Raw genomic sequence first — 17,067 nt, 5'->3', positions numbered from 1 at the left:
GTGGTACCTTCAGAGCAAAGTGATGCTCAGGAAGCAGCTGGAATGAGTAGGTGATGACACTTTTGTCCATTCATTCAAGCACTTATTGAACACGGGCTGCTGAGAAAGCAGAGATGAGCTCATCACAGTCCCTGCTTTCAAGGTGCCGTCATCCCGGTGCAGGTACAGCCATTCCACAGTGAGCCCCAGACGGTCCAGAACCCAGCCTGGGGGCAGACGAGTCGTAACTGCTCCTCCCAGAAGAGAGTTTCTTTTGAGTCATCTTTATTGGGGTATAAAGTACGTGCAATAAAACATATCCATTTTAAGTGTACTATTCAGTAATAGGAAGGAGACCTATTGATTATATACCCAGGGGACCGTTATTCCAAAAGGTCTCCTGTGCCCCTTCCTGGCCGATCTTCCTGTCATTATAGGTTAGACTGATCCCCGCCACAGTTTCGTTGAAATGGAATCGTACAGTATGGTGTTTTCTCTGCCTTCTTTCGCTCAGCACAAAGTGTTTGAGAGTCATCCCTGTTTCCAGGCCTATCGGAATGTGTTCTGGTTTGTGACTGAGTAGTTAGAGGAGGTGGTGGTGTTTAGCTGCGTTTCGGAGGATGGATGGGAGTTAGCCAGATAAACAAGAAGGGCATTCCAGCAGAGGGACCAGCGTGAGAAAAGGCCAGAGGCTCCAGGGACGTGGTCGGTGTGAAGGAGAGGGACTGACTGTCTGGTTTTTTCCTTCTCCTTGGGTGTCTCTCCTTGTCTAGCCAGTGAGGGCTGGGTTTGGTTTTCACAAGGGAGCCTATTTCCTTCTGGCCGGGCTGGGCTCCCCAGATAGGGCTGAGGCCAAGACACTCATGCCAGGCCATCTGGAACTGGACGTGTGGACCCATGCACTCTTGTGCTTGGAGACACCGCGGTTCCCTTAGGCTCCACTCAGTTTGTTTTTCTTTCCGTTATCTTGTAAAACTCCTTTGGAAACGCCTCAGTCTGGTCTAGGGGCTTCCCAGGTGGCACAGTGGTAAAGAATCCACCTGCCAGTACAGGAAATGTGGGTTCGATCCCTGGGTCAGGAAGATCCGCTGGAGAAGGGAATGGCTACCCACTCCAGTATTCTTGCCTGGAAATTTCCATGCACAGAGGAGCCTGGTGGGCTATATAGTCCATGGGGTTGCAAAGGGTCGGACACAACTGAGAACTCAGCGTGCACACACACATACACACGATATTGTCTAAGGGGAAAGAGGCCTTCACTGCCCACACCCACCCCTGAGAAACAGGGGTCACGGCCGCTGGGGCCCTTCTGCGCTGGCCTGCTGGGTGTGGGGTCCGAGCTGCCCCTGTGTTGAACTGAGCTGCAGCTCGTGCTGGGCTCAGCGCCACCCGAGGTCACGTGGAGTTGACACCATGGTGACCTGCCCCTTTTCAGCCCAGCTGCTGGGCTCCACCCCCGCCCCTGGGCGCACAGATGAGCCGGTCAGTGTGGCCACGAGTGCCAGAGCTGATCTCCAACGTGGCTGGAATGTGTCCCCTGTGGCCTGGAGACTCGGAGGCCAGGCTGAGGCATAGACAAGTGGCCAAGATGGCTGGGGCGGGGGTGGTGAGGGGAGGCGCTGTTGGAGACCGCAGCTTTGGTTGACTCCCCTTCCATCTCTGCTTCTGTCTCCCATTTGTGCTGAACCCTGGCCGCCCTGTCACTTGCCCACACCCCTCGTCTGCACCGGCCCCGGGCACCCTCTACCTGCCTGCGTCTCCCGGCCCCCTAACTCGTGTCCTGGATATCACTTGCCTTCTCCCGAGGGAAGAGGAGTTGTCACTTACCAAAGCGGTTTTAAGTGTATTGTCAGGACTTCCCTGGTGGTCCAGTGGTTAGCACTCTGTGTGTCCACTGCTGGGGGCTCAGGTTTGATCCCTCGTCAAGGAACTAGGATCCTGCAGGCCACGCAGTGTGGCCACAAAAGAAAGAAAGAAAAAAAAAGTAAAAGTTCACTATTTGTTTATTTGAGGATTTATTCAGTGGCTAATGAGATTTTGGGAAACTGAGTCAAAAACAGTGGTATAGCCTCAGCCTGACTGTCTTTGCCAAACCGCATCTGACTTAACCACTGGAGGGCCTTGGGGTGGGACTCTGGGTCCCCCTTTGAGAAGAGGGGCCCTGGGCTTGGCAGGAATTGGAGAGTTTGACACAGTTGTTTGGGTGGTGTCCCACAGGTGACCCACGGGCTGAGGGCATACGACGGCTTGTCCCTGCCAGAAGATGCAGAAACAGTCACAGCCGGCCGGGCTGGCTGGAGCTACTCAGACCTTTCTGATGACGAGGACTTCCTGGCTGATGAGGCCTCCGGAGGTGAGCAGACCGTTCTGGTGGCCGGGAGTGGAGGGGGTCAGGGTGGAGTTTGGGCACTTCCCAGCGGTCTTGAAGGAGGCCCCAAGATACTTGCCCAAGGTGACCCCTCTAGAGATGGACTAAGAAAGATAGGGAAGCAACCTAAGTGTCCGTCAGCAGATGCCTGGATAGATAAAACATGGTACCTATAGGCAATGGAGTACTATTTAGCAGTTAAAAAAGAATGACATTTTGCCCTTTGTGGCAATGTGGATGGAGTTGGAGGGCATTGTACTAAGTGGAATAAGTCAGTTGAAGAAAGACAGCTACCGTATGATATCAATTGTATGTGGAGTCTAAAATATACAACTAGTGAATACAGCAAAAAAGAAACAGGCTCACAGATGTGGAGGACGAACTAGTGGTTACCAGTGGGTGTGGGGAAAGGGGAAGAGGCAATATAAGGGTAGGAGGGTAAGAAGCACAAACTATTAGATATAAAGTAAGCTATAAGGATAGACTGTACCACATGAGATAGAGCCACTATCTTATAAGAACTGTAATGGAGTATAACCTTTAAAACTTTCGAATTATAGGAACTCCCCAGCGGTTCAGTGGCTGGGCGCTTTCGCTGCTAGGGCCTGGGTTCAGCCCCTGGTCAGGGAACTGAGATCTTGCAGCACACACGCATCAACCCTCCCCCCAAAAATTGTGAATCACTGTATTGTATACCTGTAAACTGTATAATATTGTACAGCAACTATACTTCAATTAAAAAAAAATTTAGGAAAAAAAGAAATGGGCTAAGAGCTGTGTGCATCCTGAGCCCTGGTCCCAGTGAGCCCAGGACCCCTCACTGATGATGGTGTGACCCCAGGCTGGTGGCTGCTTCTCCACACAGCCCAGGATAAGCTAGACTGGTGGGCAATGCACAGTAGAGGGTGGTTACGGTCCCGAGACCCCCCTACTCCACTTCCTCCCATCCTCACCTAGAGGCGGGTCTGACTTGGCCCCGCCCACTCCATCCAGCCTGGACCACACCGTCATTAATGGAGGCTTCCTGCAGTTTTTACAGGCAGCCCTGCCTAGGTGTGGAGGGGAGACTACAGCTGTGTTTTATTTCATGTCAGGCTTCCCTGGTGGCTCAGCTGGTAAAGAATCCGCCTGCAATGCGGGAGACCTGGCTTCGATCCCTGGGTTGGGAAGATCCCCTGGAGAAGGGAAAGGCTCCCCACTCCAGTATTCTGGCCTGGAGAATTCCATGGACTGTATAGTCCATGGGATCACAAAGAGTTGGATACAACTGAGCAACTTTCACTTTCGCTTTTTATGCCAAGCCGCATGGCCTGTGGGATCTCAGTTCCCCGCCCAGGGATCGAACCTGAGTTCCCTGCATTAGAAGCACCCAGTCTTAACCCCTGGACCACCAGGGAAGTCCCAACAGCTATGTTTTCATGATCTTCCCCACCATGTACTGGGTGCGCAGAGCCACGCCTGACAGCCAGTAGGTACTCAACGAAGATTAGTTGTTGCTGAAAAAGTCTTTCTTCTGCTTGTAGACGCTGTGGGCAGCGGCGACCTGGGCAGCGGGGACTTCCAGATGGGTAAGTATCTGGGGACAGCACACAGACCCTGGGGAATCCCAGCCCCAGAGGCTCCATCTCCTGGGCTGAGGGCCTTGAGGCCTCCTTGCACCTGCCATGGGGACGGTCTCATCCCCACCGAGTGACAGCTGTGTGCCTGGATTGGCCGGTCCCTACGAGGTTGGGGGTGTCCGGATTCTCTGCCTGCCTGTGTTGGGAAATGCCCAGTTCCGATGGGACTGAGTGTCAGCCGCTCAGCATCCAAAGTCAGACTCTCACCTCCCAGGGTGGCTCAGCCGTGGAGTCCTTCCCCAGAGGCCTCCTTGGGGTGACCGATGCAGAGCGGGGCAGGGATGGGTGGACCGAGGGGCTCTATGGCTCACGCATTTGGATGGGCCAGGAGCCGGGCCTGGAAGGGAACCTGACTTAGGTTGGGTCACCTACTGGGAGGCCGGGGTTCCTGGGTTGAGGGGAAAGAGGGCTGCCTTCATAGCGGGGAAGGAATCAGGCCTCAGTCAGCTGCCCACTCTGCTGGCACCCCACATGCACAGCCAGAGCAGGGGCTGGCCCAGCACGGGGAGGGGGCTCAGAGTCTGTTTTCTCCCACCCTGGGATTCTGGGCAGAGAAAGAACGAGCCGGCACAAGACCCAGGGGTACCGTATGGTTCCTGCTGCCTTCTCCGGGAGTACCTGGGCACAGGGTGATCGGGGCCAAGGACGGAGCTCAGCTTGGAGGCACTGCTGGGCAGCCCCGCCGCGTCCCCAGCGCCGCCCACCCCAGCGGGTTGGGATGAGTCTGGGGTGGTGGGATCGCCTCTTTTCCGCCCGATGCCTCGGGGCCACCCAGTGCTGGAGGGTGGGGTGTCCTCACTGGGCCAGTACAGACTGGAGGGTTGGCCCCTGGGTGGCGCGGTCCTGCCCGTGACCTCCCAGCACTGGGAACTCAGACCCCGTCTGAAGCTGCTCCCCGTGTCCGTCTCTGCAGGGCTACAGCTGCTGGGATCTGGGTGGGGCCGGAGTGTGGATGTCAGATGGGTCCCAGGCACACAAGGCATCCCTAGAATGACCTGTGCTGACACATCCCTGGAGCTGCCTCCTGCCAAGGCTGCCTGCTGGGACGCTGGTCCCATCCACCCTGTCCCTTCAGAAACATCCAGGACCCTGTCCCACGAGGCTGCTCTGAGTGGGTCTTGCTAGCCCTCCTGCTTCCCTAAGAAGCTACAATGGGAGGGAGAAGGCAGAGGCGGGGGCAGGGTGAGCGAGAGGAGGCAGCGGGTGGTGGTGGGGGTGGTGACCAAGGGCAGGGCAGGAGCCTCTCCTGGTGAGTGGGGCTCATCCATGGGAAGGTGTGGGGACTTAGGCCCTCCAGGCCCCAACGTTGGCTCCAGCCCGCTGCCCTTGAGGCAGGTCCAGGCAGCTGGGCTGAATCTTAGCCCCAGAGGCCGCAGATAAATCTCCCTGACTCCCAGGGTCCGTGGGCCTGCTTCGGCCTTGCCCAAGGGCAGTTCCCTCCTGTCCTCCGGTAAGCGAGGGCGGTCCTGACCATAAGCTGAGCCACGCCCAGGCGGCGGAGCTTCTGAGATGCCTCCTCCCTCTCCTCTTCCCTCCGGCAGGGGCGTGGCTCTCCTCAGCTCTGTCCCAGCCCCGTACCCCCCAAGCCCTGAATGCCAGTACCCCATCCCAGCCAGCCCCAGGCTCTGCCTCCCCCCACCTTGGGACCCTGCCCAGCTCCCCTCACCCCATTGCTTCCAGTCTTCCGACGGCCTCTGTGTCTCCAGCTCTTGTCCGTCCTGCGACAGCCTGTCTGGTTGTCTCTGCTGCGCCTGCCTGCCCTGCCTTGGGCTGTCTCCGTCCAGCTGTCTGTGTGTCTGTCTCATCCGCTCCTGGTCCCCTCTCTCCAACCTTTCCTCCCTCTGTCTGTTGGACACCCCATCTCCGCGTCCATGCCTCCGTCTTTCCCTCACTCCATTCCGCCTTCGTCTCATCTTTCCTCTGCTTCTCCCCACCACGCCCTCCCTGCGTCTCTGTGTCGGTCGCGTCTCCGTCCAACTCCATCTCTCGGCGTCGGCTTCACCTCTTTCTGTTTTCTGTCTCCGCCTCTGTCTCTCCCATTGGCCTCTCCCCCTCCCTGTGTCTCTGCCGCCTCCTGGCCTCCTTCTCTGCTGCTCCGCCCGGGGACCCCCACCCACGGCCGGTGTGATGACCAGGAGTCTCCTCTGACGGCGGGGACTCGCTTCCCTTCTCCCCTCCGCCCGCCTCTCTCCCATTTCCTCCCTCCTTCCTTGTGGGTCCTCTTTCCCTCCCCAGCCCGCCGCCCCTGCCCTAGTGGGCCCCACCTGCTCCCCTGCCCCTTCCCCATCGGGCGTAGGATCTAGGCTCACGGCTTAGCGGGCCTGGGGTGCCAGTTAGGCAGGGTGGATACAATGACCCCTCGGGGCGAAGGCCCTAGAATCTGGAGATGACTTGGATCCACCTCAGGCCTGGCCTATCCCGGGCCCACCCAGGGGACCCTGAAGGACTATCCTGGCAGTCTGGAGCCCCAGTGAGCGGGGAGGAAATTCTGTTGAGCGGGAACTGGGTATCGAGAGTAAGTCGAGTGGGCGGCTCCAGGCCCTGGGGATGGTCCCCACCCCAACCCGGGGTGCCAGGCTGCTCTGGGCCTTCCGCCCCTTCAGGCTTGAGTTGAGCTGTCCAGATGGGGTCAGATGAGGGCCAGCAAGGAGACAGCTGGCCAGGGCAGGCGCCACCCCCCCTGCCCCCACCCCGAGAGCACTCCCACCCCGGGCCACCCCCCAGCAGCCGCCTCGGCCCGGGTGGTCGGTTCCTGAAGCAGACGCGGCCTCACCTTGTGCCCAGGCCCTCCGCTACCTGCGCCAGGAAGGGCGCTCACACCGACCGTGCCCTGAGTCTGGGAGGAGGCAGGGGCGGGGGCAGGCTGGAGGGTCCATGCCCTTCCCAGGCCCTGGGAGAAAGGGGCTTTTGTGGAGCCTGGCCCCCTCCTGACCCAACCCCCCCGACAGTGGGCACATTCCTGGGCAGAGGCCTGGCCTCCTCGGCCCGCACTGGGCCGTGGGGCGGAGGCCAGAGGCCGGGGTGGAGACTCTCAATGGGCCTCTGTGCCAGCTCACAAGAGGCCTCTGTGGCCGAGCTCACGGCCCTCACGCTCCAGCCCACGGGGCCCTGCCCGCCTGGCCCCCGGCAGCCCTGCCCAGCCCAGCCCAGCCCCGTCGTCCAGTGCGTCCTCACGGGCACCCTCCCTTGTGGGCACCCTGGCCGTGCTTGCTGTCGCGTGGCTGCCATCCCCGTTCCCTGGGGGCTTGCTCAGTGAGCCGCCGAGGTGGGGGAGGGGTCCTGGCGTGGAGTTGGGGTGCACCGCCTGAGAGGCAGCATGCAGGGGCAGGAGGATGGGCCCAGCTCTGCCGCCCGCCTGCGGGTCGTCTGCCACTTCTCTGCACCCCCTTCTCCCTCAGGGGCTCCGCAGCTGTGGTTCCTCCCGCCTGGAATCCTCTTCTCCCAGCCGCGCACACCCCCGCCCCCCGCCCGCCCACCCAGCACTTCGCCCTCTGCCTCTGAGCATGCCCCTGGGAGGGGAGGCCTTACCCCACCCCAGCGCGCCCGCTCCCCCCACCTCCTTTTTTCTTCCCCCCATAGTCCGGATATTCCTTGCCCATGTGTTTTATTTCCTTTCTTCTCCCCCTCCAAAGTGATCTCCGTGGGGGCAGAAATCGTCGCTTATGAAGTTCACTGCTATATTCCCTACCCCTAGAACATGGCTAGCTTATTCAGTTCAGTTCAGTCGCTCAGTCGTGTCCGACTCTCTGCGACCCCATGGACTGCAGCATGCCAGGCCTCCCTGTCCATCACCAACTCCCGGAGTTCACTCAGAGTCGCGTCCATCGAGTCAGTGATGCCATCCAGCCATCTCATCCTCTGTCGTCCCCTTCTCCTCCTGCTCCCAATCCCTCCCAGCTTCAGAGTCTTTTCCAATGAGTCAATTCTTCACATGAGGTGGCCAAAGTACTGGAGTTTCAGCTTTAGCATCATTCCTTCCAAAGAAATCCCAGGGCTGATCTCCTTCAGAATGGACTGGTTGGATCTCCTTGCAGTCCAACGGACCCTCAAGAGTCTTCCCCAACACCACAGTCCAAAAGCATCAATTCTTCGGCGCCCTGCCTTCTTCACAGTCCAACTCTTACATCCATACATGACCACTGGAAAAACCATAGCCTTGACTAGACGGACCTTAGTCGGCAAAGTAATGTCTCTGCTTTTGAATATACTATCTAGATTGGTCATAACTTTTCTTCCAAGGAGTAAGCTTAATTTCATGGCTGCAATCACCATCTGCAGTGATTTTGGAGCCCCCCAAAATAAAGTCTGACACTGTTTCCACTGTTTCCCCATCTATTTCCCATGAAGTGATGGGACCAGATGCCAGGATCTTCGTTTTCTGAAGAAAATGAAGCTTAAAAGGCAGCTTTTAAGAGGCAGCTTTTAAGCTGCCTCTCCTTTAGTAATAGTTCAGGTTATATTGCCCCTACTATGTGCCAGGCCCCTACTATGTCCCACTGTGTGTGTGTGTGTGTGTGTGTGTGTGTGTGTGTGTGTGTATACACATGTATGCTCCATTTACAACTCATATTTAAAACTTCTGTCTCATCCGGCACCATAGATGTCACGCGAGTGTGTGTTCCTCAGTTCTTTGTCTCGTCACAACAAAGATTTGGAGCGACGGACATTAAAGCCCTCGGCGCGTTACAGCTCTCGGGTCTTGGACAAACCGTGTTATAGCTCTTAGGCAAATGAGTGTTACAGCTCTGTTTTATTTAGAAGATAGCAGGAGACTCCATCCTCAAAGCGTGAGGGCATGCCAACCCAAGGACTTGAAGGGAAGCGAGTGGAGGAGCGTGTAGGGGAGGGGGAGAGAGAGGGAGAGAGAGAGAAAGAGCGCACGCACGCGGGGGAGAGAGAGAGAGAAAGCGCTTCGGCTCCTCCTTCTATATATTTCTTTCCTCCACCTGGGCCTGCCCTATGCGAATTGGGCTTAGCCAGGAGTGCTGTTTGTTGTATCTGAAGTCTTCGCTCTGGTCCTCGGACCTTCCTTTGACACTCCTTGTTATAAGCCACCGCCGTTTTGGACTCCTTTTTCCTATTCTACCTACCTAACATTCCCCCCTCAAGAGGTGGGAGGCCCAATTCTTGGGGAATAGGGGCGTCGAGGTCTTTCTGGCTACTTCCTGCTGAACTGGGGCGGCGAGGGGTATTGGGCCTCCCTGTCTTGCTAGTCTCAAGCCTCAGAGTCCTTATAGCGGTGTCCATCTAAGGGTGTGTGATATTTTCCGTGGTCGGCTGGAGTTTTATATCTTTGAACCGGCACTGCGTGTTGTAGCTGGTTGACCTGGGCAGAGACAAAATGTGTTAGACAATTGACAGTGCATGGAGCAATCATAAGCAGCATCAATATGGCATAACACGGACTAGTAGGGGCATTAGCCAATTCTAAATTTACATCGCCAGGATGGCTCAAGTCCCTCCTTATTCAGGGATCAGAAGATCTATCTCCTGTTTGTTTTGGAGTACAATCTCTGTCAAGCTGTGTTGGCTATTTAGAGCTATCCTGAGAAATCTTATCCCCAGAAACCAGATTTTGGGGGTGTTCATTAGAATGTCACTCATTGGTAGTCCTGAATAGGTGTCTGAGATCTCCCAGGGCTCACAGGTGTATTGATTTTGGGGGTGCTCATTAGAATGGCACCCATTGGTAGCCCTGAATAGGTGTCTGAGATCTCCGAGGGCTCACAGGTGTATTGATTTTGGGGGTGCTCATTAGAATGGCACTCACTGGTAGCCCTGAGTAGGTGTCTGAGATCTCCCAGGGCTCACAGGTGTATTGATTTTGGGGGTGCTCATTAGAATGGCACTCACTGGTAGCCCTGAGTAGGTGTCTGAGATCTCCCAGGGCTCACAGGTGTATTGATTTTGGGGGTGCTCATTAGAATGGCACTCACTGGTAGCCCTGAGTAGGTGTCTGAGATCTCCCAGGGCTCACAGGTGTATTGATTTTGGGGGTGCTCATTAGAATGGCACCCATTGGTAGCCCTGAATAGGTGTCTGAGATCTCCCAGGGGCTTACAGGTGTATTGGTTTTGGGGGTGCTCATTAGAATGGCACTCACTGGTAGCCCTGAGTAGGTGTCTGAGATCTCCCAGGGCTCACAGGTGTACTGAGTGTCCTCTTCTGTCTTCTTCCACGGCTTGACTCGTGAGTAGTGAATCCAGGTGTCATGTCCTGGTATCTTGACTGCTGTGGGGGTACAAAGTATTACAGGGTAGGGGCCCTTCCATGTGGGCTGGAGTTGAGCCTTTGGGGACCCATCTTTACAGACTTTAATAACTCATGAACATGAGACGATTTAATGTGCATTAAATGTATACAGCAGTTGCTCAGTAAACAGTAGGTGTAAGTGTATGCTCACACCAATCTGCTGTGAATTTATTCAGCCATCACATATTAGGCACCTGCAGTGTGCCAGGCACTGTGCAGGCACTGGGGGTACCGGGGTAAATGAGATCTGAGGTTCCCCCCATCACATTTATCATCTAGCAGTAGAGAGAAAGATGACAGCATCTTCTGATTCCCTAGTACTTGCTCCTTGCCCGGGGCTGCATCTTCGCACACAGGGAGGTGGCCTTGTAAGCATGCTACTATTATTTATTCCACTGCATCCTGGTGCAGTAAATGTAATTAATATCTGCATTTGACAAAAACGGAAACAGAAGTTCGGAGAGGTGAGGTCCGTGCCTGAGATGTGGCTGACCTCAGAACCCACAGTCTCTGTGATGGTGCTCTGTAGGCCCTTGTAACCGTGCCAGAGCTATGCCACTTTGAGGGTAGAAGTACACTGATGGGAGAAACCAAGTGGCTGGAGGACCCCGGAGGAGCGGTCTCTATCAGCCGGGCTTGGGAAGGGAAGGCAGCTCAGGCAGCCTTCTTGGAGGAGGTAGGTGATGGCTGAAGGATGAGTAGGCACTGGCGTGAGTTGGGGGTGGAAGGAGGAGAAACATGTCACGGTCTCTTTCGAGTAATTTCTGTACCAATAAAAAGCAGGGGGTGGGGGTGGCGGGAATCCCCTGGCGGCCCAGTGGTTAGGACTCGGCACTTTCACTTCTGAGGCCCTGGTTTGATCCCTAGTTTGGGACCTAATATCCCACAAGGAGTGTGGTGCAACCAAAGGGAAAAATATTTCTCTGCCAGGCCACCTCCTCTGGAGCGTCCCCCTTGTCACTCAGCCTTCCTCTGAGCCATGGGAGGCCTTCTCTTCTGCACCATCACTTGGGATCTGGATTGGGCCGTTTTCCCTGTTAAGCCCTTTGCTCAAGCTCGAGGCCTGGGTTTTGAGCCCTGGGCAGTCCTGCTGGGCACAGCTGTGGGCACACAGGTGTCGGCCTCAGCTGGAGGCCTCCAGGGACTTGTCTTCCTATCTCCACCCACTGGCCCAGCTGCCTGAGGGCCCCGTTCTGCCAGTCTGGGCCCCTCATAGTGACACCCCCCCCAACCCCCAACTCCTTTTTGCAGTTTATTTCCGAGCGCTGGTAAATTTCACTCACTCCATCGACTATAGCCCTCAGCTGGAGGACGCAGGCTCCGAGGAGTTCCGAGAGGTGTCGGAGGCTGTGGTAGACACGGTGAGGTGAAGGGGCTTTGGGGGGGGCCCCTGAGTGTGGCGGGGTGAAGGGTCCGGAGACTGATGGCGCCGTGTCCCTCTCCAGCTGGAGTCAGAGTACCTGAAGATCCCTGGAGACCAGGTTGTCAGCGTGGTGTTCATCAAGTGAGGGGGGGCCCTGGGAGAGGGGAGCTGGTGTGGGGCGGGCGAGGACAGGGAGGAGCCCCAGGGGCGGGTGGGCAGCAGGAGGGGCCCAAGGGGCAGCCCCGCTCTGGGTGGAAATTCAGACTGGTGGAGGGGTAGTTTGGACCTTCACTTGCCCCACGTCAGGTGCAGGCTGTCCAGGAGCCGGGGGGGGGGTGGGGAGAGTTGAAATCAGGCCTGAGCGTCGGGCAGGGCCCCCAGGGCAGGAGCTGAGACCACAGCCATCTTCCTCCCCCTTCCACCCTGCCCCCCACCCACCCCCAGAGAGCTGGATGGCTGGGTCTTTGTGGAGCTGGATGTGGGCTCGGAAGGGAATGCCGACGGGGCCCAGATTCAGGAGGTGCTGCACGGCGTCATCTCCAGTGGCTCCATCGCCTCCTACATCACCTCTCCCCAGGGATTCCAGTTCCGACGCCTGGGCACAGGTGAGCCCATCCTGGAGCCGGGGGCGACCCCCTCCGGTTTCTCAGACTCATGTGCGCCCCCTTCCTGCCTTCAGTGTCCCCACCATGGGCCCTCCTAGTTTGGCCTTTCATACTGGTAGCGACGGGGAGCTCACCACCTTATGAATCTTCCCCATCAATTGTTGTGCAATCTTATCTTGGGTTGAGCAACATCCGTTTCCTCCAGCGAGTACCCGCGAGACCCGGTTTCTGCTTTTCTCTCTATTAACCTTTCTGCATTGACAATAGGTAATAAATTCCTTTCTTCACACAGTGCTTTCAGGTCCAAGATACTTTTCTGTTTAATCACCAACAGTTACTCACTGAGCCCTGACTGTATGCACACCACTCCCATTCAGACTTCACAGTAATTCCTATGATATAGATATTACTTCTCCTGTTTTAGAGACAAGGGCCCTGAGGCCCAGTGAGGGAAAAATGGTCGCTCCAAACCCACATACACAGAGCAAAAGCCAGGATGCAGACCAAACTCTGCGTTTGTGCTGGTTTTGCCAGAACCTGTGAGAAGCTCAGCTCAAGACCACAGGAAGCTGGCCCCAGGCACACAGCTGTTGGACGCACAGCTCGTACCTTTGAATCTTCCGTGGGGCCCAGCTTTCTTTTCATTGCACCCTCTGACTCATATTCCAGCTCCTGGAGTGTTTTCTTCTTGAGCCAAACAGTCCCAGTTCATTCCTCACGGGCTGGGAGTTCCCATCCCAGTCTGCATCTCAGTCCTCTCTGGACATGTCACCCTCCTCCCTGACTAAGTGGAACCCAGAACTGAACAAACTCCACCCCTGCCATGGTGTGACCCCATCAGAAAAACACAGGGTGAAACCGTCACCTCCCTTGTTCTGCACATCACACCTCAGTTAATGTGCCCACAGATCAAGTTTGTTCCTTGGCATCCCCAGGCCCAGATCAAGACGCCTGGGGACCTAGTCCTCTTCCTCCCACTTTTAAATGAGTCCTTCTGGCTAGGGAGGGTAGGATGGGGCCGGCTTAGCCCTGCGAGCCCCCAGCTCCCAGGTGAGATGGCTACTGATCACACCTTCCTTTCCAGCACAGACACCCCCGCCCCCCCCTGCCGCTGTGGCGGCCGCAGTGACACCAGGTGAGCGTGTAAAGCCAGACCCAGGCCAAGCCGGGGCACTATAGAGAAGCTAATGGATGGAGGGCAAGGCAGGATGAGGGCGTGGTGGCCGGGCACAGTGCACCGGCCGCCCCTCCTCCCCTTCCTCTTCATCCTCGCTAGGCCTGGCTGTGGCCTGCCCGCGTGTGCTCCGGCGGTTGCATGGTGTGGCATGCCAGCTGCGTGTGGGGTCCGCACGGGGGATGGGTGAGGCCGCTGCCACAGAGCCCACATCCCACGTGTGCTGTGATGCGTCCACCGTGCGTGCTCTGGGCTCTTGCTGAGCCAGAAACCAGCGGGTCTGACACAGAGCCCCAGAACCCCGTCCCAGCTCTGCAGTGCCTGTGTCCCCCCGACATCGTCCACCGACGTCCCGCCTGCCTCTCTGACGGCCCCCCCACCCCCACAGTGCCCCAGGTCCCCAGAGCCTGCACCGAGGCGGAGTTTGCCTGCCACCGCTATAACGAGTGTGTGGCCCTGGAGTACCGCTGTGACCGGAGGCCTGACTGCAGGGACATGTCTGACGAGCTTGATTGTGGTGAGGGGCTGTGTGGGCACTCGGTGGCCTCCACGTCAGCCTGGGAGGGGGGTGCCAGGAGAGTTTGCTGCAGGCAAGAGGGGAGGTGGGCAGGGACCCGGGAGGGGTGGTAACAGGGTCAGGGGCCTGGGGACGGGGCGGGGGGCAAGGGGAGAGGAGCCGCCCCCACGTGCCAACGCTGAGCGGGCTCTGTCCACAGAGGAGCCGATGCCCACACTCAGCTCCCAGCTGCCCCATCTGGGGGCCACTCCACCGCCGCCAGCCCAACCAGAAGCACTCCCTACCCAGAAGCGCCCAGTTACCCCAGCCCCCCAGGCTGCACTGCCCAGCCCAGGCAGGCCTGTGCCCTGTGGGCCGCATGAGGCTGCGTGTCGCAGCGGGCACTGCATCCCCAAAGACTACGTGTGCGACGGGCAAGAGGACTGCGCCGACGGCAGTGATGAAGCGGACTGCGGTGCGGGCCGGGCAGGGGCGCGGGGCAGGGGTCCGGGTGCTGGGGGTGGGGGAGAGGCCCCGGAGGCCTCTGGCTGAACCCTGGCCCGGTGGTCCCCCAGGTCCCACCCCGCCCTGTGAGCCCAATGAGTTCCCCTGTGGAAACGGGCACTGTGCCCTCAAACTCTGGCGCTGCGACGGCGACTTTGACTGTGAGGACCACACCGATGAGGCCGACTGCCGTGAGTGTCCGCCCCACTGGCCGCGCTCCCCGAGCCCCGACCCTTCTCCAGCGGGTCTGGGGACGGACTTGTCAGGTCTCTCTCTGATGCTGAGCTGACCTTTGTGGCAAACACCATGGCTAGATGGCCGGTGGTTAGTGTCTCTCTATTTCTTACTGCTTGTGTGGGGGTCAGATGAGTGGCTGAGTAGGCTTGATAAACCAGGGTCCCTTGATGATGGATTTGTGAGGCAAAGCTTCTCTTTGAGGCCCTGGAGGTTTTTCATCTAGAGCTGGTTCTGCTTCATTTGTTCCTCCATCTGCAGCTTTTCATCCACGTAACCGTTCAACCACCCACGATCTGTCCGTCGGTCCAACATCCTCTCTTCCTCCCGTCCATCTGTCCACCCACCATCCACCCATCTATTCATCCGTTGCTGAGCTGCAAAGCCCCTCATCTACCTGTCCATCCAGTGTCCTTCCTCCTGTCCACTGCACCATAAATTCCACCATAAATCCCTCTGTCCATCTATCCATCTGTCCAGCATCATTCCTCCCATCCATCTCTTCTCCATCCGTCCATCCACGCATTATCCATCTTGCCAGCTCCCCATTCCGCTAGCCATTCATGGAGCCAGCATCTTTCCCCCCTCCCGTGCATCTGTCTAGCCACCCTTCTCTCCACTGCCCACCCATCCGCCTAGTCAGTGTGATAGACACCGTGACAGTTAAGTGGGTGAGCCTGGAGAGCCAGAGGCCACCCCAGGTAGCATCTTGCGTGTCCGATCCCATGAGGCTAAGCCTGGGGCCTGTTAGTCCGAGACTGAGGATAATGGAAGCCTTGCTCTGCGACCCCGGGTCACAGTCTGAGCGTGCTGATGTTCCGAATGTCCACGGGTCCAGCCTCTCCTCCTCGCCTCCCCCGCCGTCCCTGCTTCACAGCAAACCCTGGAGAGAGAAGGGCAGCATCGTGCTGCAGACTGGCAGAGTTTTATGTCACTCCTCTGTGACTCCAAGCTTGCCTGACAACCCAGCCCCTTGAGAGAGAGAAGTAATTGAGGGTTTTAGTTGAAAAGTGCTTCTCGGAGGCCTCTGCAGGGCAACAGTCCAAGGAAAGCCAAGTCCTTGCTGACCGAGTGCAGAACAGAGGGCGTGAAAGGGGAGTGGCTCTGGGGGCTGGTGGGGTCTTGGGAAGAGCAGTAGGTGGGTCCTCCTGGCCTCTTCTGAGCTCCCCCTCTGTGGCTGGGTGGCCTCTGCTCCTACACCCCTCTGCCTTGTCTATCGCTGCCTGTGTATCTATCTCAAGCTCCGTCTCCCTGAAGAAGAATGTCAGTTAGCATCTACTAGAGATGCCTAGCTGGGGCCCAACCCTGGGGCTGGGTCGGCTCCCGGCCTCTGACCAGCCCATGGACGGCTGTGTCGGGTCAGCTGCCACCCCGGGCCCCTTAGAGGGGTGCGGAACAGCGAGATTGGGGCTGCAGCAGGCAGCAGTAGACAGACGTGCCCAGGCAGCACCCGGTGTCCCAAGGTACTGGCTCCTGGGGCCATGCCTTTGATCTTGTGCGTCTCTGGTGGCTGGATGGGGAAGGAGCCGCGTGACTGCTGTGCCGGGTGTGACTGTTTCAGGGGATACAGGTGGAGTGTGTTGGACGGATGACTGGGGACCACGACATTGTGGGCAGTGTCGTGGTGGCAGAGTCTGGGCCTGGTCAGGGGGCCTGTGTTGTCATGCAGGCAAGATGAGAACGTGATCCTAGGAACACCCAGAGAAGGTGGGCAGCCTGGGCTGGGGGCCATAAGTAGGCAAGGGCTTGGTGGGGTGGGGGTGGGTCCTCCCTGAGGGCAGTGCCCGCTGCCTACACCGCCTGGCTCTGTCCCCAGCCGTCAAGCGCCCCGAGGACGTCTGTGGGCCCACCAAGTTCCGCTGCGTGTCCACAAACACCTGCATCCCGGCCAGCTTCCACTGTGACGAGGAGAGCGACTGTCCGGACCGCAGCGACGAGTTTGGCTGCAGTGAGCGGGGAGCTGGGGGCGAGCTCTGGGCCCGGGGCCCCTCCCCGCGGCCTTCCCACCCCGGCCCCTCCTCCTCCCCCCTCGGTGCCTCCCACCCCTCACTCCTGCTCGCTTCTTCCCCCAGTGCCTCCCCAGGTGGTGACCCCTCCCCAGGAGCTGATCCAGGCTTCCCGGGGCCAGACGGTGACCTTCACCTGCGTGGCCATCGGCGTCCCCACCCCTATCATCAACTGGAGACTCAATTGGGGCCACATCCCCTCACATCCCAGGTATGGCTCTGGTCCTGGCAGCGGGCTGGGGCTGGAGGGGAGGTGCGGCCAGCCGGCCCAGCCCAACCCCTGCCTCTTGTCTCGGGGGTGCCCACCAGGGTGATGGTGACCAGTGAGGGCGGCCGCAGTACGCTGACCATCCACGGCGTGAAGGAGGCAGACCAGGGCGCCTACACCTGCGAGGCCATGAACGCCCGAGGCATGGTGTTCGGCATTCCCGACGGCGTCCTGGAGCTCATCCCACAGCGGGGTACGG

The 17,067-nt window shown here is 58.2% G+C and overlaps 1 protein-coding gene across 1 annotated transcript in view; it reads left to right on the top strand.

The window, feature by feature from the left end:
* Positions 1,393 to 17,067, top strand: part of HSPG2 (heparan sulfate proteoglycan 2) — a 75,284-nt gene continuing 59,609 nt past the window's right edge. Inside the window, exons 1-12 of the mRNA XM_018066238.1 lie at positions 1,393 to 1,457; positions 2,175 to 2,332; positions 3,871 to 3,915; positions 11,470 to 11,579; positions 11,664 to 11,722; positions 12,026 to 12,186; positions 13,749 to 13,877; positions 14,077 to 14,331; positions 14,432 to 14,551; positions 16,411 to 16,542; positions 16,667 to 16,811; positions 16,910 to 17,061. Of these exons, the coding sequence (XP_017921727.1) occupies positions 1,393 to 1,457; positions 2,175 to 2,332; positions 3,871 to 3,915; positions 11,470 to 11,579; positions 11,664 to 11,722; positions 12,026 to 12,186; positions 13,749 to 13,877; positions 14,077 to 14,331; positions 14,432 to 14,551; positions 16,411 to 16,542; positions 16,667 to 16,811; positions 16,910 to 17,061 (1,531 nt within the window). The remainder of the gene's footprint in view (positions 1,458 to 2,174; positions 2,333 to 3,870; positions 3,916 to 11,469; positions 11,580 to 11,663; positions 11,723 to 12,025; positions 12,187 to 13,748; positions 13,878 to 14,076; positions 14,332 to 14,431; positions 14,552 to 16,410; positions 16,543 to 16,666; positions 16,812 to 16,909; positions 17,062 to 17,067) is intronic.

Source organism: Capra hircus, chromosome 2 (assembly GCF_001704415.2).
Source record: "Capra hircus breed San Clemente chromosome 2, ASM170441v1, whole genome shotgun sequence".
In the NCBI taxonomy this organism is placed as follows: Eukaryota; Metazoa; Chordata; class Mammalia; order Artiodactyla; family Bovidae; genus Capra; species Capra hircus.
The sequence above is the reverse complement of the archived record's forward strand: the minus strand, read 5'-3'. Positions and strand labels throughout refer to the sequence as shown.